The sequence below is a fragment of the Amphiura filiformis genome, chromosome 18 (assembly GCF_039555335.1).
Source record: "Amphiura filiformis chromosome 18, Afil_fr2py, whole genome shotgun sequence".
Lineage (NCBI taxonomy): Eukaryota > Metazoa > Echinodermata > Ophiuroidea > Amphilepidida > Amphiuridae > Amphiura > Amphiura filiformis.
Genome location: NC_092645.1, coordinates 45,941,239 through 45,965,246, shown reverse-complemented (window position 1 = coordinate 45,965,246; position 24,008 = coordinate 45,941,239). Strand labels below are relative to the sequence as shown.

Genomic DNA, 24,008 nt, shown 5'->3' with positions numbered 1-24,008 from the left:
AGGTATACAATGTACAATTTATTTCAGTTCAGTTTCAAAATCATAGGGTCAGCTAAGCACCACTTTGCTTCATGTAATTATGCACCTGGGGTGTGCACTCTGTCACGTCGTAAATATCAAAATTGATTGCAAGTTATGATGTATCGTAAACTCCATTTCACTAAGGAGATTTACGACTGGTACACATCAAAAGTAGGGCTCAACCGATTATCGGATCGGATTGGCCCGATATCGATGATCTCGGATTGGTAAAAAAAAATTCAAAAAAAAGTTTTCGCCGACTTTGAAGAACCACTGGACCTATTCTGTAGTGGTAGGATCATTCACAGTTAATTTGAAGAAAAAAAATTGTAACAAAATTTAAAATAAATTAGTTTGTTATCCTCAATATGCAAACCATTAACCAATATTTTACCTCTTCATGTATCACATAATTATTAAGAATAACAAACTGAAATTTTTTCGTAATTAAAATTGTTAAATTTCTTTTTACCGATATCGGATCGTATCGGATATCGGCCAATATTACAACATCGATATCGGATCGGTAGACAAATGCCATATTGGTTGAGCCCTAAGTAATAAGCATTTGTCACAGCAACACATCGTAAATTTACAATGAGTAAAGAGTTGTGGTAACTTTACATCCGAGTTACTTTCGCTATGTGCTGAAAGTCAAGTAAAACATGTAGTGTACACCCAGGTCCGTATTCATTTCACTTTTTACATATTGAATACAACTTGGATATAATCAGATGACTAATATACCATCACCTTAAAATAATTGCATCAAATATATGTCACATCAAAATGAACCCTTTTGACATCATACAAGCTTTTCCTGGTCCGTAACTCTAGAAAAGTGTATCAAATTCCTCCAAGGTATCACGGCAGCATTGAAAATCCTTAAAAGAGCATCAAAATCCAAATCTTTCTGCAAAAGAGAAGAGCATTTTATTCTCTTTGATCATCTTTCTGTAATTAATCCGGGTAATTAGCTGGCTGCCTGCACACCTGTGCATCATGGGAAAACAACTGTCTGCCATTGAATGATTCTCCCAGGTTAAATGTGACCTGTTCCCACAAAAATAGGAGTTGGGAGTGTCGAGGCCTTTCTATTGCATTGTTGAGTTAATGTTCTTTGTTTGAAGATACCATAGTCAGTGGTATGTCCTTTGTGAATATGGGGACATACTATATTTTGATCAGCTCGTAATAGGCGGGACTCATAACATCGTGGATTGATATAGAATGGCGTACACACAGCTGGGCGCAGCACCTATGCAAAAAGCGCTTTGTGTATGCGCTTTTGTGATTTTACGCAAGCATAAGTTTGGACTTCATTGACTCGCGCAGTAACAAAAACCGAATAATTCCCACCTATTAGGAGCTGATCATAATATATGCTGTATTCAATTCTGTCCCCATTCGCAAAGGACATACCACTGTCAATACAGGTGTCTTCATGCGAAGAATATCAACTCGAGAGTTTGAACGTCTCAAAACTCCAAACTTGTGACTTTACGCTCATTTTGTGGGTGCAGGTCACATATGAAATCCAAGCCTTATTTGAGCCTGAGGAGAATACGTAACATAATATTCAATACAATGAGAAGCTTAATGTGGCTGTGTACACTAGACGTTGTTTCTTTCTCGAAATTGAGTTTTTTTGATATGTTTGTACTTTGCTGTTTTTTTATAAATACAAGGAATGAAAATCCAGATTTGTAAACTCCAACTGCAATATTTTAAGGATTTTATTTCACTATTCCATTCATGTTTGAAATTTAAAAGAAAAGAAAATCATTGTTGTACCAGCAGGGTACACGCGCGCAACAACGCATCACGCAAAACTCACAGATACGCTACGCATACACGACGCTTATCTGCTTGCGCAGCGCATCTTATGGAAACACCATGGAAGCACTGATTTCACAAAAACCTAGTGGTCAAATGGCTTCGTTTTTGCTGATAAAATGTGGGGTTTTTTTCAAGTTCTTTCCCCCGATTTAAATATCAAGTTATGAATGGATTTCGCTCAAACTTTTCATGGGGCTGTGGATTTACCCGATGTTCACGTAATGTAAGGTACAAAAACGAAAACTGCCGCATTCTCCTGTGAGATTCGATGAAAGTGCAAGATGTGACCACTTTAAACTTCAACAGCCATTATTTCAATGTTCATTTTCTCGGTAAAATAACAATTTAGGTACACAATAACTCAATAAATACAGCATCTATAGGTAAGCAAATATGATCATCGTAAATAAAAAGCATGATCGACTCCAGAAACCATTTTACCAAAGTCATCACTTTGTGCAAATAGGCATTTGTGAATTTTAAAAAGGCCAATATCAAAAAACTAGAAAAAACGGTTTTTGGAATGGAGCCTCAAGATTGAGATAAAAACAAAATAAAATGTTTTGGAAAGAGTGTTTTTTTGTTATGATGTACCAAACAAATATTGCCAAAAACTCACTTGTTTGTGATTTTCTTCATAATTGTTGTTTTTACACCAAATCTATATTTACATTAAGATTAATTGATATCTTGCCTTTATAAAAATGTATACTTTTATGTCTTGCGCGAATAATTACAAAGTTATTGCACTTTTACTACATGTCTGAGAGTACACAGTCACCTTAAAAACTAGAAGATATATATCCATTAAGGGCTGGGGTATGAACGTTTGGACAGTATTTATTTTGGGACATTAGAGCACATCAGACATATCGAATTGCATTCTGAATACGAAGAATGTCATTCTGATATTAAATAATTTTGATTTTTTGAAATTCGCAATTTAATACACATTTTATGGCAAATCATTAAAATTGATATTTTTGATATTTAACAGTACTTGAAGTAAACTTTATAAATCTGATGATTTATACTTAAAAAGTGTATGTAGGTGGGATGAAAAGCTGACGATCAATTGAAAATTTTGACCTTTCATTATTGAAGATATGGATTTTTTCCCAAAACACCAAAAAAAATTAGGTCTTTTTGGGAAAAAATCCATATCTTCAATATGAAAGGTCAAAATTTTCAATTGACCGTCGGCTTTTCCTCCTGCTACATACACTTTAAGAATATATCATTAGATTTATATAATTTACTTCGAGGACTGTTATATATCAAAAATTTGAAAAATATCAAATTTTTATAATTTGTCATAAAATTTGTATTATATTGTGATTTTCAAAAATGAAAATTATTTGATATCAGAAAGACATGCTTCAGATTCAGAATGCAATTCGACAGGTCTGAGGTGCTCTCATGTCCCACAAAAAATACTGTCGAAAAGCAATAAACGCTCATTTTAGATCCCTTAAGGGCCGAGTCATACTTCAAATATTCGACATCAAATATTTGATGCAACAAGTATTCATTATTCAATCTGTTCCAAAGGGAGAGTGAGTTGGTACAGCAGTTGTTCCCTCGCTTTGAATCACCGAGTCCCGGGTTCAAGCCCCGGCCATGCCCAAGGACTGTATGTGCACTTGGTTTATTCCGATCCATGTTTGCTCTTGCAGGTTTTCTCCAGGGATCTGCGAATTCCTCCTGCTTTCAAAATTTGTCAGACTGTGACTAGTTGCTTGGTTATCAAAAACTTCCTTCACCAAATGGAATTTGGGGAGCTGCACAGATAATTGGTGGATGTTACAATCTAAGTACGGATAGGTTTGCCGGGTTTGGTTGCAACCCGCCTTATTGATGCAATCTGATTGTGATGATTCACCAGTGGTAGCAAAATTACAGCACTTTGAATCCTCTAAAAATGTGCTATATAAATCCAAAATGTATTATTTATTTATTTATTTCAAATTGTTTTTATTAATTCTAACAATGTTTGTCGACAAATCTGTTATATTTGACTTTGAATATCTGGTGGAAATGTGTTATCGATTTAACCTCAACAAACATACATTGTATGCAAGAAGTTAAATATGACTGGATATATAGAAGGGGAAATAAATTAAATAACGAAATCTTGTTACATCCAATATTTGACACTGAATAAAAAGCATGAACTGGCCTTATTATTACACTTACTGTACATTATTTCAGAATGTTCTTGTTATTTCAGTTTCAAAATCATATGGTCAGGTGGCACTAATTGGGCTATTCCACTTGAAATCCACATTCCCCTTTTTGGAAATATCTTCCACAGGGGGAGTATTACTTTCAAAGAGAATGAACACATTAGGCAGCTATATTTGAAACTCTCCCGGCTCCCTTTCTGGAAGATTCAGGTTCAATCTTTCCCAGAGGGTGTATGAAATACAAATGGAGCTGCCTAATGTGTTCATTCTTTTTGAAATTCATACTCCCCCTGTGGTAGATATATCCAGAAATATCAAATTTTTTAAATGGAATAGCCCAATTTTTGCCCACTGGCCTACATGGCACCCATCCATATACACTTTTTAATATATTTGAGATATAATTTCAATGAGAGATGACCAATGAACCACCACCGTAGGGAATAAATTGAAAATATTTCCCTCATAAGATATCGACAAGTTTTCAGTTGAATAAAATTGCATTCACCCCTCATCATGTTGACTCAAAAATACTATGTTCATCCTTATCTCACATTTTTTCATTTAAAAAAGAAAAAATGTGTTTCTACTATTTTTTTTTTTTTTTAAAAATTATTTCCTTCTTACACATTAGAAATGTTAACACTTGATTTAAATGCTGAGATATGAGTGCAAGAAGGGCTCACCGATAATACAATGTAGCTGTCAGATGTCATGTTTTTTAAATTGTGACGTGTCATGTCAAAAGGAGACACTTTTGGGCAGGTTATCAATATTGAGGTTTTTACATATCTTAAATAAAGAGATATTTTGCTCCACAACACTGTTTTCCCCGATGAAATCGGACATTCCTAAGCGAAGATATTGAGTTTGTAAGTTATGGTATTATAAAATTGGAAATTGAGATATCGGCCTTTAAAAATATTATTGACAATGTTGAGAGTAGGATTTCTCTTCAAAAATGTCTCAAAAAATACAAGATGCCCGTTATATTCCGGTCTGAAACTATCAGACATTATTTTTAACATTAATAACATCACAAATTTGCAACAAACCCAAATTGTGAAAAAAATCACCCCGTGCAAATCTTGGGCTATTTCTCCATTTACAATCCTGCCCAAAAGTGTCTCCTTTTGACATGGGACGTCACAATTGTATACAATATAGACTCCAAACATTGTTAAATGTCTATATGGCAGCTATTGATGTATTTGAGGTAATATGTATATAAACAACCCGTACTACTACAACATAGCACACATGGACGCATATTATTCCACATAAATTCATAACATGGCAATACCGCAACATTTGCTATAAAAATATCTCCATGCTGGCAAAAAGATTGCATTTTCCCCATAAAATGTCCATAAAATATGTTTTATTCGAAATTCCTGAGTAGTGAAATATGATGAGGTATGCAGGATATAATTTGTAATACACTTTTAGGGCTAAAGACCACAGATTTTGGCCTGTTTTAAGGAAATTGGGTAGTTTCAGTAGCATAAGCATCGTGGAGGAATGTGGGCATGTATACCCTGTATCATCAAGGTGAAAATTTGGAAAATCAAATTGAAAACTGGGTAGTTTTTCGTGTTTTTTTTGTAAATGAAATCCAAAGAGGGTTTATGCACCTTTGCATAATACTACGTACTATTGAATACTAGGGTATGATGAAGGTATATATATGGTTCAAGCAATACATATAGATAACCAAACAAGCCAAAGATTGCTGTACATGGAAAAAAACAGAATGATTGATGTTTTAATGCTTTAATAGGAGATCAAAAAAGATAATATTTTGGTTGCCCTTCCAAGGATTGTCGGTAGGTTGAGCCTTTATCTTTTTCATGGGCCATGCCTGATAATAATAATTTGCAAAAATTGAGGGTTTTAACAGGATCCATACGTGACCAGCCACATCAAAAGGGGAGACTTTCCAAGAAAAGCTGAAGCTAATACTCAGTCAAGTCAAGTAATCATTTATCACCTTAATTTTGAGACACCATTGTCAAAATTGTTCTTTATTTTTCATGCATGATTTCATCCATATCTTGAAAAGCAGTTTGCTGCAATGTCCCCACTTTGTGATTGGTCACAATTAGATGGTCTACATGTGGGAGTCCTATAATAGATTCCATAATATATTGGAATGTTGGGAAAAGGTTAAAGGGACCTTGACTATTGTTCGAATTAGGTATCGGAATTAAGTATTTTCAGATCATGGAATTACATTTTGTAAGTAAGCCCATCCAAAGTGACTTTGTTAATTGCACTGGGTGGTAAATGGAATGAATACTTTTCTTCAGAATTACCTTTTCATGGCATAGATAACACAGACAAAATACAGTGCGCAAAAGAATTAAGGTACCAGTTTTTGCTACAAAAATATCTCCAGATATACTGGCAAAAAGATTTCATTTTCCCCAAATGTCCATAAAATATGTTTTATGAGAAATCCCTGAGTACCTTAATTATTTTGTGCACTGTATGTCATATATGCAATGCTTAATATAGGCTGTATCAAGATGATTGGTACCTATCAATTTTGATGTTTAGGCCAACAAAAAAAATTGTTGAGTTGCCCTCAAGTGGGAAAATGGGAAATTTGGGACGGACGGTCAGGTTTTTTTTTTTTTTTTTTTTTAAACCTTCAGCTTTTAAAAATCCCCTCAAATATTAAATAATGCTTCTTCAATTAGGGACATTTGTCAATTTTGACTTCTGGATACCTGTTAGACATCAATTAAAGACTAGTCTTTCAATAAAATATTAATTTTAAGTGAAAAACATTGAGTTTTTGAACAAATCTGTAAAAATCATCATTCAAAAAAAAAAAAAAAAAAAAAAAATTCGACCCTGATTTTTCAGGATTTAGGGTCGGACGGTTGAGGGCTACACAACAATTTTTTTGGCCTTATGGAAAAGCCTGCATCTTCCAAATGTAACATTGGATACTCTTGTAATGTCCAGAATATATGTGAACCATCACATCGAAACACGGCAGTTGTCGTCAAAAATGAATGTGCAGATTTCTTTACCAAACTAAAGGACTAGTTTTTAAGCTTTAAAATGGCACCTCTTCTATTAATATCGCATGCAGAATGGCAATTCTATGTGACACTAGAGTTCAAATTCCTTATTATTTTCTTTATTTTTCGGGCACATTTTCTTTCTTATCTTTATCGTGTTTCGATGTGATGGGTCACATATAGTTTATGACATGTTACACAATTATCAATTATCATGACATGTGTTGAATTTTATGTGTCAGACTCATCCATTATCAATGGAAATATTAATGTGTACCAATCATTTTGATACAGCTTGTACTGCTACCATACTTTCGGTTTTGGTCCTCGAAAGAAATTTGATCCTGGAAAAAATGGTGACGGTTCCGCTATCCCTTGTAACATCCTCTCCAAACTAAACATTTTAAATTGAATCGATTCGTACGAATGTTCTCCACCACCTTCAAATAAAATTGCAATATTTGGTGAGTAGACTCCAGCATCTGAGTCCCATGTCTCAAAATAGGCCAAGTCTGAGTAGGCACTAGCATTTGCGTGGATAACCCACGGCTTGCTCCACGTTCGGCAGCCATCTTTGCTGATTTTCACCGCCATGTTTCGTCTGGTTGTAAACGATGCTGGGTTGGAGAAGACGACCCAGGTGTTGGATGGCGACAGTGGCTGTGGGGCTGTAAAACCGATCGTACTAGCCTGTGTCAATATAAACATGGATAATAAGATTAATGAGCACAGGGTTTTTCAATTAAATTCAAGTCAAGCGCTATATTTCACAACTTCAAAAATACATGATATATATATACTGCCAGAACTATATGAAGCAAGCAATGTACATGCCCATAGTAGAGAGTCAAATTAGTAGAAAGCCCATGTAGAGAGTCAAATGAGATCATAAAGGCCACAACAAGAAAAAGAGACAGGAAAATAACAACTCTGTGATGGACATGTCAAAAGAAGGCAAGACAAGATCAAAAGAAGGCTAGACAAGATAAGATCGAGATTGTATGGCATCAATGCAAATAAAGGAGTTCTGGGGTAAGATGGGGTACAGGTTTCACAACAGGCATCCGCAACAAGTTACAAAAATGTATGCTGTCAGAATTGAAAAAAGGTATGTCCTCTGTGACATCATCAGTCTTGAAGAAGTCAGTGCCACACCTGACGATGGGAATCAATATATATTAACAAGCAACAAGGCCTCAATGATTACGCCGTAGGAATTGACCTTTGACTTTCTGCCATATGTCCAAAACTAAACATCTCAGAGTAATGAAATGATTGACTTTTTTGTTCCTTGTACCAGGAGGAACAATTAGAGATACTATTTTGAATTGATTCTGAGCATTTTCAAATTCTTATACGCTTACAACCCCCCCCCCCCCACACACACCCAGGGGACCCCTTTGGGCACATCTATATTTTAATTGGTGTTTACTAACATACATGTTCACCTGACCCGTACAAGCTAAAATCAACATCAAATATAAAGTGGACACCATTTCCCACTTGAAGCTGAGACTGAATGTTCACATCTCAAAAAAAGTAACTAACCCCTTTAAATAATGACCATTATTCACAAATGGGCGATTGTATTACAAATCTGTAAAATGCGTTGGAAGCAGAATTATTTCTGCACATTTTGACACCTCATTTGTAGCAATTGACTAAATATTGACGTCAGAGCCTACATTTAAATCAATGTAACCCAAGATTTGAAAGTTGCAGTAAATTGTAATGATTTTGTATTCAGTATAATGGGAGGAATTCTGTGTAATGATATCTGAGTGTTTTGTATTGTATAGTGCAACTTTCAAATCTAGACCTCACTACATTAAATTGACCAGTGTTTTATTGTTTTCTGGGCTAACGTTTCAAACGAGGTGTCAAAATGCGCATAAATAAATTCTGCTTCCAACGCATTTTACAGATTTGTAATACAATAGTCTCTTTTTGAATAATAGCCATTATTTAAAGCCATATTATAACATTTGCTGAGGAAGACGCCCTCACTGAATTGTTAAAATTCCTTTTTTTACACGATTAAATTGTATTTTATTAAACCAATATACCCTGAAAAAATCAAGACTCTAGGTGCTGTAGTTTTGTCAAAATCCGAGATATTGAATAAAACGCCGAAACAGCGCTTTATTATTTTTACGATGGAATTATTAGTCGAACGCATACACGATGTTCATAACACACAGTACGCATACACGGCGTGCGGGCCGGTGATATACACAACAAAGGGTCGTACCGCAACATGACCGAAGGAGTGGTACGTATAGGCGTGTGCGCTGGTGGGTAAATTCCAATTTTCTTTGCTTTGCCGTAGTTGTTCGGCTCAAAAAGGGGATATATCTGACATTTTATGGCAAATAAATGCTAATCTATTTTGTATGAAAATGTTATAATATGGCTTTAAGGGGGGTTAGTTACTTTTTTTGAGATGTTTATATCATATATAATGAGCCAATCAGAGATATATGGTAACTTTACATTGGGAGGGCATGCTTGAATGAACCAGAACAAAAGTTACATTTGTAAAAGCATTTGAATGTTTGAATGAACCAATACAAATGTGTGTCTGTTGAGAACACACAATAGTTTCTAAAGCTGAAAATCAAAATCACCATCCTATATGAATACTGAGCATGCATGCAAATTGCTTTTCTGCAAAAGCGACTGGGTATAGATTGATGTCCTCAGTCGGGTCAACGCTCAGTAACAAACTCAACTTTACACAATGACTATTTTCACAGTCACAAAAGACTATGTTAATCATGTACCATTACTCAGCAAAACACCAGGGGGACCATATGACCATACAGGTATTTGCTGCAAACATGGGTAGCATTTTTGGCTTTTTGGTATTTGGTATATTTCTTCTAAGGCCAATTTTGGTATATGGATGAGTCCTTTTTTTTCCAAAATGTTCTCAATTTTTCAGAAAATACCCCATTTTTGCCTCAATCTAATCAAACTTTTCAAAATTTTGCCAAAATATAGGGGGAAATGGTTAAAAACTAAGACGATTTGGGTGAAATTCGGCCAAATATTTGTAAATTCGGCCAAATATTTGTGACTTTTGGTTTATCGATGGGTCCAAATTTCTTGCAAAATTGATGGGTCTAGTTCTCAACAGTATACCCCTACCAACACCGAACTTGAGTATCACTGGGGCCAAACATGGCAGATTAGGGCTCAGATGTCCATAGAAACTGCAGTAAAAATTCCCTCCCAGTGCAGAGATACAAAACAGCAAGTAACTATTATAATATGTACCTGACATCCACCAACAAAGGCTCCACTTGTTGTGTTATCTTCCAATAAGAATGGTCCTTGCAGAGGGTTGATATAATCACTCACAGAATCCGGGTCATGTGTGTAATATCCGGGTTCTTGTAGTGACCACGCAAACCTAAGTGTACCGAAACTTGTGCCCTCGTCATTGCTGAAAGCCAAAAGGCGAGGCTGATCTGGATGTAGTGTCCTTGCATTAATACAGAGTTCATTGTCAAGCTCTACTGCCTGTTGGAAGGAAAAAGAAAATCATGTTTATTGTACTATGACATACATGGTGTAACAAAAAATTTATTAAATTTTTTGGTTTGTATTTCTTTAGCCACCAAATAAGCTTTGTTCCAATAAAATTGATGGTTTACAGGTGAAGATATGGCCAATTATGTAACCTAGTCTTAAAACTGCTTGAGCCACTTTCGTCTGTGTGTGAAAAGTGACTGAATAAAATTGAACCATGGACCAGTTGGTTGGTGCTCTTATGATAGGTAGTTTTAAACAATGGGGTATTCAAAGTGGTAGAAATTATTGTAAAAGTCAATATTTTCGCAAGAAGATATTTTCGCGATTTTGAAGATTTTGTCAATTGCGCGAGAATTAAATTTCATGGTTTTGATATTGATACAATAGAAACCTTATGCAAAAGGTTATTTTCGCGAGTTTTTATTTTCGCGATTTTATGTCCACTCGCTAAATTCGCGAAAATAAAAACCTCGCAAAAATTTCTACTTTTACAGTATTACATAATACTAGAGTATCTCCTTGAGTTTTTGAAAGTCACAACTAAGCACTGACATAACAACATCATTTACTAGGAATCATACATGTAGTTGCAGCTCCACAACATCAACCCCAATTCATGCTGGAAGAGAGTATTTTAATGGTTGTGACATAATGTGGCACATGGAGTCAAGCAGAAACTCCAAGATTGTTTGTAGCTAATTTGTCCAAACTCACATCTTCCATCAAGGCATACAATTAGGTATAATGTAGAATTTGGTAAGAGCACAGAAATGCTGGCAATAGTGGTCGCCTCAGAAAAGCCAGAAGCCCAGCAGACATTGCTCTTGTATCACTAGGATCCACAACATGCTCACACATCAGGGCACAGTTCTTTAACCCCAATACATTTGTACATTCATTGAATGACCTTTGACAATTTGGGGATAAAAAATCATACTCTGTAACTTGAGGTCAAATTTTGCACTATGGTTGGTTAATTGAGGTTATTGAACTATGCCATTGTGATGAGGCTGTTGTGGTCCATAGTGTATGTCAAGCTCTTCTAGAAGAAGTAATGTCTTCCAGAAGAAACACTTACTCTCAACATACCATATGGGCTTTAATCGATTGCGTCGATATGGCCTTCTCAATGCAGATTTCCCCCCGAAGAGTGCACAGTATGACCAATGGTTGGCGGGCCAGCAAGACAGATTCATGCCAGACATTATGATAGGACAGCTGAGTAAACAACAGTCTTGTCAGGCATTATGCCCCAAGAAATCACGCTCCTCTAGACTTCACATATGATCTTCCACATTCAAGAGAGAAGGTACTTGTTTAGGCAGGCAGGAATGTTTGGAAATGGTTCACAGATTGGTCATATCTTCATTGATGGTAATTTAACCAGCATTTAGACCTATAAATCAACAATACATTCAATACCGTGATAGCTGAAATCTTGAATCATGGATGATACCAGCTTAACCAAAATGGGTCAATATCCCATCTCTAGTGGTTCCAGGATGGAGCTCCATCTCACACCGCTATAATTGTCCGACAAAGGCTACAAAAGCTTTTTCAAGCCAGAGTTGTATGCATTGGCCCCTTGACTTTTTCCTATGGGGAGTATGTGAAGTCCAAGGTTTATCCTCCTACTAGTCTGCAGATTCTTCATGGAAAAATTCAGAATGCCTTTGATGAGCTTATGTGAAAGAATGCCAAGACATGCCATTGATGAATGTATGAGCATGCTGTCAGATGTGTGGCCCACAATTGTAGGCATGTCGAAGGACTATGAGGCAGATAGTGGAGAGAAATAGGACTTAATTTTCTATCAAAGCCAGCTTGTGACATTGATGAAGACAACAAGAAAATTGAAGAAAGATGAAACAAAATAAACAAAGGGTGACATTTTTATCATGAACCTATTATTAATCATGTCTACCATTGCTAAACATGCTTATTATCCTGCACTGAATTTAAAAACTTTTATTACCATTATTTTGTGTTTTCTTAATTTTATCAATGTCTCAGGGATATGAGAAATGACTTCCTTTATAAGGTAATTTGAAAGAAATATTTTACGAGGCGCAGACTTGATAGCGTGAACATGGCAAAAGTGGCCAACACGTTTTCTGGATGATTTAGTTAATCGGACATAGCATTTGAACCCAAGCTAGTAAAGAAACCATCTAAACATATTGTTTTAGCCAAGATGTTACTATTGTATTGCATATAACATTTGTGACATTAACCCTTTTTGTTTTTTTCTGATAAGTCAAAATGCAATTGTGTAAATACTTTATGGTACACCTGTGACCCTGTACATACTAATGTAAGACTACTTGCAATTTTGCGGGCCCAAATCCCATGCTGGCGCTATTTATACCCGCATGCGAAGCATGAACGGGTATATTGCCATTCTATGGTTTCTTCTCCTTCTCCTCCTCTTCCTTCTCCATCAAACACAACATTCTGTCAAGGCTAGCGCTAAAACTACAAAGTCCACAGGGCCCATATGTGGTACACTTATGGGCCCTACCCCGGAGATTTATCCTTTGCCCATCTTGGCCCCAGAGGTCAAGGTCACGGGCCCCAGGGGCCCAAATGTAAAAATACAAAGTATGCTGTTTCCCATAAAATGAAGCAACCTCAGGGCCCTGAGTTGGTACACTGATAGCCCCAGGGGTACTCTATATATACAAGTATACATGAGCCCCATATGTCATATATTATGGGCCCCAGGGCCCCAAATGTTAAAATAAGGGGCAACAGATTGACAGAGCTAGCGCTAAAACTACAAGGGCCCCAGGGCCCATATGTGGTACACTTATGGGCCCTACCCGAGATTTATCCTTTGCACATCTTGGCCCCAGAGGTCAAAGGTCACGGGCCCCAGAGGCCCAAATGTAAAAATACAAAGCATGCTGTTTCTCATTAAATGAAGCAACCTCAGGGTCCTGAGTTGGTATACTGATAGATCCAGGGGGTACTCTATATATACAAGTATACATGAGCCCCACATGTCATATATTATTATGGGCCCCAGGGCCCCAAATGTTAAAATAAGGGGCAACAGATTGACAAGGCTAGCTAAAAAACTACAAGGGCACTAGGGCTCATATGTGGCACATGTATGGGCCCTAAGTTGTAAATGTGCCTTTTGCCCATTTTGGCCCCAGATGTTTTAGGCTAGGGCCCCAGAGGCCCAAATGTTAAAACAAAGGGCCCGCTGTTTCTCAGCAAATAAAGTAGCTACAGGGTTTAGATTTGGTACACTAATAGGTCTTCAGCATTATATTATTATATGTATACATGAACCCCACGTGTCACATAATATGGGCCCCAGGGCCTCAAACGCTAAAACATAGGGCCGGCCGTTACTCAGTAAATAAAGCAGCTACAATGTCCAGCTTGAGTCTGCTGATAGCACTTGAGAATTATATTTCAACATATGCACATGAGCCCCATAAGTCAAATATTATGGGCCCCAGGGCCCCAAATGTTAAAGCAAAGGGCCGGCCGTTTTTCATCAAATAAAGCAGCTCTAAAGCTCAGAGTTTGTACATAGATTGCACCTGAGAAATATTGTTATATGTACATACGAGACCCATATGTCACAAAATATGGGCCCCAGGGCCCCAAACGCTAACACATAGGGCCGGCCGTTACTCAGTAAATAAAGCAGCTACAGTGCCCAGCTTAAGTCTACTGATAGCACTTGAGAATTATACTTCAACATGTGTACATGAGCCTCATAAGTCAAATATTATGGGCCCAGGGCCCCAAATGTTAAAAAGGGTCGTCCGCTTATCATCAAATAAAGCAGCTTCAGGGCTCAGAGTTTGTACACAGATTACACCTGAGAATTATATTGTTAATAACACCCACCCCACCCCATTCACAGAGACAATAGCGTAATTATAATAATATAGATGACAGAAACGTTAAGGCTGTTCCAGTTAAATTACATACCCATTGGCTGTTCTATTTAATTTACATACTCCCTCTGAACTGGCCACAAAATAGGCTGTTCCATTTAATTTACATACTCCCTCTGAAATGGCTGTTCCATTTAATTTACATACTACTTCTGGAATAGCTTTCCTTAATCAAATTGCATTATTATAGATGATGATAATTGGAAATACCCCGTGTGAAGCGTTAAGGCTTTTCCATTCAAATAACATACCTTTGGCTGTTCCATTTAATTTACATACTCCCTCTGAAATGATTCCAAAATAGCTGTTCCATTTAATTTACATACTCCTCTGGAATAGCTTTCCCTAATCAATTGCATATTGTGAATTTCAATCTATCAAATTGCATAGCTTCACTGTGAATTAGAGAGACTGACAACAGCAACCTAAGTCCTCAGCAAATAAGGACTGTAAGTTTGTGTAAACCGATAACATGCGGGTATAGCCGTATTTGTGTACAAATATATAGCCTTCTATTCCTTGCTCTTTTTCTGTTGGATTGTACGCCAACTAGGCTTTCATTACATTGTCTAGCTTAATTGCAACCTTCTGGGTTGGTTACCAATTAGTTCACTCATTCCTGAGGCTAAGGCTAAATAGTCAACAACAACAAAAATGGTATGTTCCTTCCTAGGGTTTAGATCACTGTTTCTTTGATGCTCAACCAATTTAAAAAAATGAGGTCAGAGCTTCAGGGTACAGGTAAGGCCAAGTAAAATAAAAAACATGTATATCGTCCCCGCCCTCACCAATTTTTGGAGATTTTCAAATATTTTTGTTATTTTTCCTATTTGTTTCTTTACTTTGTTTCTAAAATTGTTGTAATTAAAAGACATGTTCAGATGTCTTGGTTTATCATAAAACACATTGCAAACACTTTCTTCAAGCTAAGGGTAGGGCTTTACGGAAATAACATAAATATTAGGGGGCCTCCCCGATTTTATAATATGTTGACAAACACTTTGAAATTGCAATTTTACACAGAAATGAATGATAAAAAAATAAAATAATAACAAATAATAAGGACCTCCCTCACCGATTATTTAGAAAGTCCAGACGATATACATGTTATTTTTTTTAATTGGCCTAATGGCTGCTGGTTTTAATTTTGACATGTTTGTCTTTGTTGAGGATATATGAACAGGGGTAAACATATAAACTACAGGGCACATACTGAGTAGCCCAAGGGAATTAACAACTTGCAAGAACTTACTGTTGGTTCATTGCTAAATATTGCAATTCCGTTTGTATCTTCCCTATAGCCAAGGCTGCCTCCTGGATGCCACGTGTTACCGTGATCGTCACTGTATATCACATTGGATTGAGTGAATGTCCCATTTCTAAAAGCTGCAATGAAAGGTATATACATAGTGATAGTGAGAAATGGGTGTTGGCTCAATTACAATGGCCCTTTATGAGACCATTAAACACACACAAAAAAGGATTTTGAATTGAGCATCTACATTGCTTTATCTATATGTTGTCATGAAGAAATTTTTGATAGATTGCAAAACAAGTGTGCTGAATTCAAACTCTTCGCACAAATTAATGGGATCATTGTAGAGAAACAATCTACAATATAAATTGAAAAACTTCAACGCTATCAATATGCACCATGAAGCGGTTTGAATTGCCCCAGCAGTGATTAGCTATGAATGCACTCTAGGTAAAACACAAATACCCCCCCCATTATTACTTACTTCTCCCTTAACCGGCTTGGTCGTCGGGCACCACTGATGATATCATAACAATCTTACTCCACCTGTTCTTGTCTTCCATTGCCCTCTGTGAGGTGGCAAAGTTCAGACCATTCCATTATTTTGTGTTGTCTTCCCATCTCTTTTTCTGTCTCTTCTTCTTGTAACCATTCACTGTACCCTGCAGGATTGTCTTTGCTAAACCAGAGGAGCGAACGATGTGGCTGTACCAATGTAGTTTACGTTGCCTGACTGTTGTTAGCAGGTTGTCGTAGGGACCAATAGCTTGCTTCATCCTGGTCTGTTGGTTATGTGGTCTTTATATGAGATGTTGATACAGGAAGATGGATATGGCGAGGGTGCGCATTAGTTTGATTTTTGATCCCTAAGAGATGTTCTTGACATTCCATAATGACTTTAATTTTGCCATGGCACTAGTTGTTTGTGCGATCCTGGAAAGAACTTCAGATTTTGACCCTTCATCTGATATCATTGCACCAAGATAATTGAAGCTGGTTACTGTGCCTAACCTAATTTGCTCACTTATTTCCACTGCTTCACTGATTCCTGATGGACTGTTGGTCATCAGTTTGGTCTTTTCTGTGCTTATTTCCATGCCATACCTCAGTGATGTTTGATGGCAATTATTAATCATTGCCTTTAGTTCTTGATGACTGCCAGCTAAGCCATCTATATCATCATCGAGGCAAAGATTGGATACTGTACAGCCTTCAATACCCACTGTTCCCTTGTGGTTCTCTAGCGCATCAGCCACGATTCTTTCAAGGAATAAGTTGAATAGTGTTAGGTGATGGCAGGCATCCTTGTCTAGCCCCCACTGTTGTTTGAAACCTATGCTTCCATTTGCCAGCATTGCTATATTGCTGTACAGCTGTTTGATGGTACGCACTAGTGTTGGGTTGTTGATGTTATAAGTTCTCATATATTAATGAGATATACTCATTTGAATGAGAAATGGTCAAGTTTCAAAAGTGACAAATTTAGACATTTCCTCCTTCAAGGCGTCTGCTGTTACCCTTTGTTACAGGTTCAATAAAGCCAGATGAACGCTCACTCCGCTGTACATGCTTTGAGGGAAAAGTCAATGCCAATATTTGTCTCTTTTGAAAAGCTCTCTTTTTAATTCAAATTGTTGTAAGTTAGGATAAAAGCCATAGCATACCAAATGAGGTATCAAAATGTGCATCTATCAACTACTTTTATTTTGTAATTTAGTTTTAGTGTCTCTAAGATGGGCTTCTGTTTTTAAGTGTTTGGATACTTTTGGCACAGTACATGTCGTTATGAATTCGCAGAGTGACTTAATCGAGAATTTTGAGTAAATTGAGTTATTTTATGCTTATGTTTCAGGTGATCTTTCATTTCCACCAAAAATTAATGGTAAATCCTACTCCCTACAATGTAGCGTAGATACCGAAATTTAGATTTGGACGAATCTCGCCCGAGTGCGATTAATGGATTTGACCAAAAGACGAATCGTATACTTACCTGTACAAATCATGTTGATCTATATAGCAGTGTATAGCTGGAAACCCCAAATTTTCTATATTAAAAGTCCTATTCTATTATATTTGGTATCAATGTATAGCTGTAGGTATCTTCTATCCAGTGATACCAAAATAAGTACAAACATTCTTCACATGATATCGCTATGGCTTAATAATATAAGTGCGCCCTCGTGAAATCCCAAAAATTATACGCAAATTTATAGGCCAATATTGTTATTTCTGCTTTAAAATCCTCGAGTTTTTACTGAATATTACAGGGATGACTATTTATAACTTATATATCAAATTTAAAGTCTACAGCCTTAGAACAACCAGTAATTTCTACACAAAAGCACCAAATCGAGAATGCGTGCTATGGTTTACACGTAGTTGAATTCAGTATTCGACCTTGTATACAACTATTTGCATGCAGCGGTAGAGACATTTTGGATTCAGCATACAGCCGAATAGCTGTAAATACCCGTTTGGAGAGATGATATCAATTGTTTCAGAACATACAACTATTGCAAATAATTCGTGCACATTCACCTCTATAATATACCTTCAAATGAGTGCTCAAGAATGTTCTCAATTTTTAGAAGGACCAGTGGAATAGTACCAAGATTTTCAAACGCCGTTTACTCAGAACAGCAATTTTGCGTATTAGGCACTCTGCCGTGTTCATAACGATGTGATGCATACCTATTTGAGTTGAGTCAGTCACCATTGAAAAAAAATTTCCTGGTACTATAAGTCTGCCTGATTTCATCTGAATGCCATGCCCAGGACCTACAAAGAAAGGAAAAAACACTGTTATTTATGTGTGCACACTTTACAGATTGTCACTGACCACTGCAATCATTCCATAAACCAAACAACTCAGGGACTTGCGGGACAATGTTACATTTTTCTTGCTCATCATAGATCATCACATCAAAGTAAGGGTCTACTTCTTTGGGAATGAGATCATTCTCAGAATATACTTGTAGCTGCATTTTAAGTCAACCGAAAAAAAAAAACCACTGTTCTAGGCTCATCCAAACAAGATTTTGCATCTTGGGATTTTGTATTTCTATAATTTGCTGTATGCATGTAAAATCAGCTGTTTCTTTAGTGAAAATGGATTTATTTTGATGGAAATTGCTGCATGTGTGTCAAATCAGCTGTTTGCACCAAAAGCGGATTTATTTTGACTGATAAACCATAAGTTAAGTGTGGAAAAAAATTCAATTTATCAAAACGATCCGGTGTACCTTTTAACAATGTTAGGGCCCATACCTTAATACCAGTCCAGTGAGCAAGCTTCCCCTAGCTAGCTTGACTGGTAAATCCCTTATGCAATGGGAGCTTATAGTAGGGATAACCATCAAAATTTCATGTTGCCCGTATGGCTACAAAATATTGTTTTCTGGATAGAACTCATCAATAGAAGTATTTTGGTGGTTAAATTGTCAAAATCGGTCAAAAACTTTTTGAATTATGAATTTTCAAAGTTTCCCATTCTGACCGGTCATTGGAACAAAATAAAATGACAAGGTCCAAAAATAGCAGTTGGGAGCAAAATTGGCATAAGCATATATTTACCTTTATATATTTCTTTATTTTAACATACATGCAAACATGAAACAAGCATATTGTGAAAGTATCAAAGGGGTTTCTTATGAAATGGCACTTTACTAGTCAATGGCATACATTTTTTTTCAAACCGAGGCATTGAAATCAAGCATTTAGAGAACATTTTGCCAAAAATCATCCAAGATGGCCGATATGGCACAAAATCAAAATTGCAAAATCAAAGTCCAGGTAAACTTTTTTTCTTCACAACCAAAAATTTCAATGTTATTGGGTTTAATATGACCAATTAGTAGGTGTATGCAAATTAAATCTTAAGTGTCATTGAAGGTCATTGACTCATTCACAACAATAGAGGTTATCCACTTCACTCATCATGCTCATGTGTGACTTCTAACAAAAGGTGCTGGTTCCCGTATAGTATTCCTCATTCAAAACAATTCAATACATGACCTCGGAGTTACCTGCATGACTTTCGCGGGCTATTTTGAAACAGTTATGGTTGCAAATTCAGGTACTTCTTTTGAAAGTTCTAAACAAGGTATAGCCAGCAGCAAGTTGTATATGGTATAGGCCTAAATATAAGAAAACGTTTAGGGTTGAAATCAGGTGAAAAATACATCGAATGGGCACGATACTTCACATTTATGTTCAGAAAGGTGTCTTCTTAGCATGATTCGAAAGGAGTATGGAAATTCCAAAGGGAAGCTGGTGATTTAATTTGTAACTCGAGATCTACTTGTTCAATTTTGTAACCTTTTTACAGAGGGTATGATAGAGGTATTACTGGCAACTCTGCCAAATTACAGCTCAGTAGGCCACGTTTTTCACCTGAAATTATTGACATGAATATTTTGTGCCATTCTTGAGCAGTGCTGAACTCAGCCACTGGCAATTAAGCGCACTGTGGCGATGGACCAATTTTGACTCGCACTTACAGGAAAATGAAATAAGTTATGTTGCTGTAATTTGCAAGATACTTACAAAATATAATTGGCATTATCTTCCCCAATTTTTACAGAAAAATATTGAAGCATAAAAGAATGGGATCAATTTAGAAATGTCTGTGCAAGCAGTGCACAGTTGAGCTCCCTGCATGTCTATGGGAGTGTTCTAATCAAGTTGATGGTTCATTGGTCATCCCTACTTATAGCATTGTGCATGTGACTGCAGTAAGCCGCAGCTTGGCTGGGGAGGATGTGCATTGGTAAATAGGTATAGGCCCTTACTGTCTTTTGCCGCACAGGTGATAGAACAGTTTGAAATTCCGCAAATCCTGCATCATTTCACATTTCAGGCGGGATAACCCACTTCAATGGCTGCCATTGAGGTGTAGGAATGTGTGGAATCGGATCTGTCTATATACCCCCCATGTAACCATATTCGCTGTCATAGTGTGACATCAAAATTTGATCACTGCCAGTCAACTTATTCAAGCCATCCGTGTTCGGACCATGAACAGGTGTGCAAACCAACCATGAACTACTAACTAAGGTCATATTACAATGACAAATTAGGGTTGCTATACCTGGAGCATAGAGCGATGCCTTTGGCTTGATGAGTTGTATTGTTTCATGATTCATCTCTTGTGGCTCTGTCCAAGTTACACCTAAATCGAAACTCTTTAACAAAGAGAAACAAAAACACAATAAATTATTATATTTATAGGCTAACTATTTATGGGCTAACAGAGTACATCCTATGTAGAGTTAGGGAGAATCTATGATCGCAGAAAAGATATCTGCGGATTTGAACTTTTCATCCAAATTATTGACTTACTTGACTTAAAGCCGTCCTCCTGAGGTGTAGGTCCCGGAGATGGCTTCCCAACTAGTTTGAGTCTCCACAGCTGTCTGTTGGTGGCCAGATGTCCTTCTGCTACTGATGGTATTCCTGTCTCTGAGCAGAAGTGCTTGATGTGTCCTCGAGCCACTTTTTCTCAGGTCTTCCACTGGGTCTGTTGCCTTCTATTTCAATCTTTTCGCATGACCAAAATATTTGAGTTTTTTGGTCATGATAGTTGTAGTCAGTTCTTTGTAGTAACGTAGCCGCTCCCGAATGCTAGTGTTTCGGATTCTGTCTCTTTGTGTGACTCCTAAATATAATATTTTCCTCAAGCACGCCATTTCAAACACTCGCAGTCTCTGTTCATCTGATTTCTTGAGTGACCAGGTTTCGGCACTATATGTGATGATGGATAGGACCAGTACTCAGTATAATTCAAGTTTGGTTGAATTCTTGATATCTCTCCGACTTCCAAATGGGGTTCAGCTTCTGCATGGATCCCATAGCAAGACCAATTCTACGTTTGATATAATTTTCATTGCTGGGGGTTTCTGATATTACCCCTCCCAGGTATACAAAATCCTCCACCTGCTTGAGGGGTTTCCCGCCAATCATAATATCAAGTTGCACTTTTTCTCTGTTGATGACCTGGACTTCAGTTTTGTTGATATTAATAGTAAGTCCAAACTTCTTGCTGAATGTATCAACTCTTGTTACCAGAAACTGTAGGTCTTCTTTTGTTTCAGCCAGTAGGTTGTTGATGTACTGCCCTTGTACTTCTGCACCTATCTGTTCATCTTGGATAGCCAACCTTAACACTAGTTCCAGCAGAATGTTAAAAAGTTGTGGAGACAGTATGCATCTTTGACGAACTCCTGTCCTAGTGGTAAACCAAGGTGTAAGCTCTCCATTGACTCTTACAGTGCTTTGAGATGTTCCATAGAGTGCTCTTAGAAGATCAACAGTCTTTGTCGGGTAGCCCAGGTGTCGCATGCATGGCTTGCCACAAACCCTCTTGCCATACAGTGTCAAAGGCCTTCTGGTAGTCTATATAGCAGCAGTACAATGGTTTCCGTTTTTCATTATACTTTTCAACCAGTTGTCTTAGGGTGAAGAGTTGGTCTATGGTGCTCCTTCCCGGTCGGAAGCCTGTTTGGGATTCAGCAAGTATTTCCTCTGTTCAGGTTTGCATTCTTTTGTGGAGTATGCTACAGAATACTTTTCCTGCAAGGCTAAGGAGGCTAATCCCCTGTATAGTTGAAGCAGTCTAACTTGTCCTTTTTCTTATAAATTGGGACAATATATAACAGCTGATGACGATGATGATGCCCAGTACCAATGATCCTTGCTTATTTAAACTGAATGTTTTTTCTTTCAAATTAGTTTACCTTTATCACAACCAGATTGGTATATAGTGGGTATTTTATTATGGACACTCTCATCAAATTCGCTCACATGGGATGGATGTGCATCATAAACCAGTAGGATCATGTCCACTACCATGTCTACTATTGGAACTGGACTCATCATTCTGTGCATCAAAAGTAATGTGGTAACAAAATAATTACTGTTTATGAGATGCATCTTGCAAACTGGCTTACCTTTATAACCTTAAGCTGGGTAGTGAGTATTTCATCGGCAAGCTCATCCCACGCACTAACACTAGATGGATGTGCGTTATAAACCAGTAAGATCATGTCAATTTCTGTGTCTACAATTGGAACTGGATTCATCATTCTGTGTAACAAAAGTATATATGCAAATATAATCGACCCATGTTGCACTGAATACCAATTCAGTATAGGGAAGAAATGCATTGTGGGAAGTATAAGATACACTCTCTGGGAAAGTATTTATATAACTCTTATAAAGATTTTTGTCATTTGATTGGTCAATAAATATTGCCCCGAATAGATTAGTACTGTATTCGTTCCATTAACCACCCATTCCTCTATAAAGCACCCACCCAGTGACTTTACAACAAGCAAACTGTGATATTATAGTTTATTAACTGCCCATGCAAATCTGAATCATGGTCTGAAACATATGATACACTGATGATGATGGATGATTATTTTGTGCCTTTTTTATGCATTGTCGGCTTACACAATGTAAAAAATGCGCCCGCCAAAAATGACTTTAAGCGCCCTGGGTGGTTAATGGAACAGATACAGTATTTCTTTTCCATAAAATGTTAGCTTTTAGTACTGTCAGATATGTCACCTTTTAATTTTAAGCCGAACAACTGAGGTAAAAGAAAGACAATTGGAATTTACTATCAGCGCCAATGCAACCAACGCGTATCACAAAATTATCAAAATATTGGCAAAAATTACATATGTATCGTCATATCAAAACGATGCACTGAAATCGGCTGCTACATGTGTCTCATTTCACATAATAGCTAGAATAAATACCAGACTCATCTCCAAAATGGAGGTCACTTCAAATCATCCCAAATCACATGGTTTAGGAATACAGAGAACATTCCTTAACCATGTAATTGCAATTGGGGATGATTTGAAGTGACCTCCACTTCGGAGATGAGTCTGGTATTTATTCCTAGCTATTATGTGAAATGAGACACATGTAGCAGGCTTATAAGTGCATCGCTTTGATATGGACGTATACATATTAATGATGAGGCTTTTCACTGATTTTAGCTCATTATTGATTATTGATAAAAACAATAATATACAAAGAAAATATAGATTGATGTATTATGGAAACCGAATGCCCGATTTGCTACAAACAAAAGGCATATTGACCAATGTATGTTACCCTACTCAATTAATCTGTTTAAAACATGCTATAGAGCATGTGCCTGAGATACCACCTTAACCTTAGCAGTAATTAGGCGTTGTTAGCCTCT

The 24,008-nt window shown here is 37.0% G+C and overlaps 1 protein-coding gene across 1 annotated transcript in view; it reads right to left on the bottom strand.

Annotated features, from left to right (window-relative positions):
* Positions 1–6,895: 6,895 nt before the first annotated feature.
* Positions 6,896–24,008, bottom strand: part of LOC140139615 (sialidase-3-like) — a 30,266-nt gene continuing 13,153 nt past the window's right edge. Inside the window, exons 5-10 of the mRNA XM_072161318.1 lie at positions 22,738–22,873; positions 20,880–20,973; positions 18,482–18,568; positions 15,788–15,921; positions 10,358–10,603; positions 6,896–7,768 (exon numbers count right to left, since the gene is read on the bottom strand). Coding sequence (XP_072017419.1) covers positions 7,382–7,768; positions 10,358–10,603; positions 15,788–15,921; positions 18,482–18,568; positions 20,880–20,973; positions 22,738–22,873 — 1,084 coding nt within the window. The 3' untranslated portion in view covers positions 6,896–7,381. The remainder of the gene's footprint in view (positions 7,769–10,357; positions 10,604–15,787; positions 15,922–18,481; positions 18,569–20,879; positions 20,974–22,737; positions 22,874–24,008) is intronic.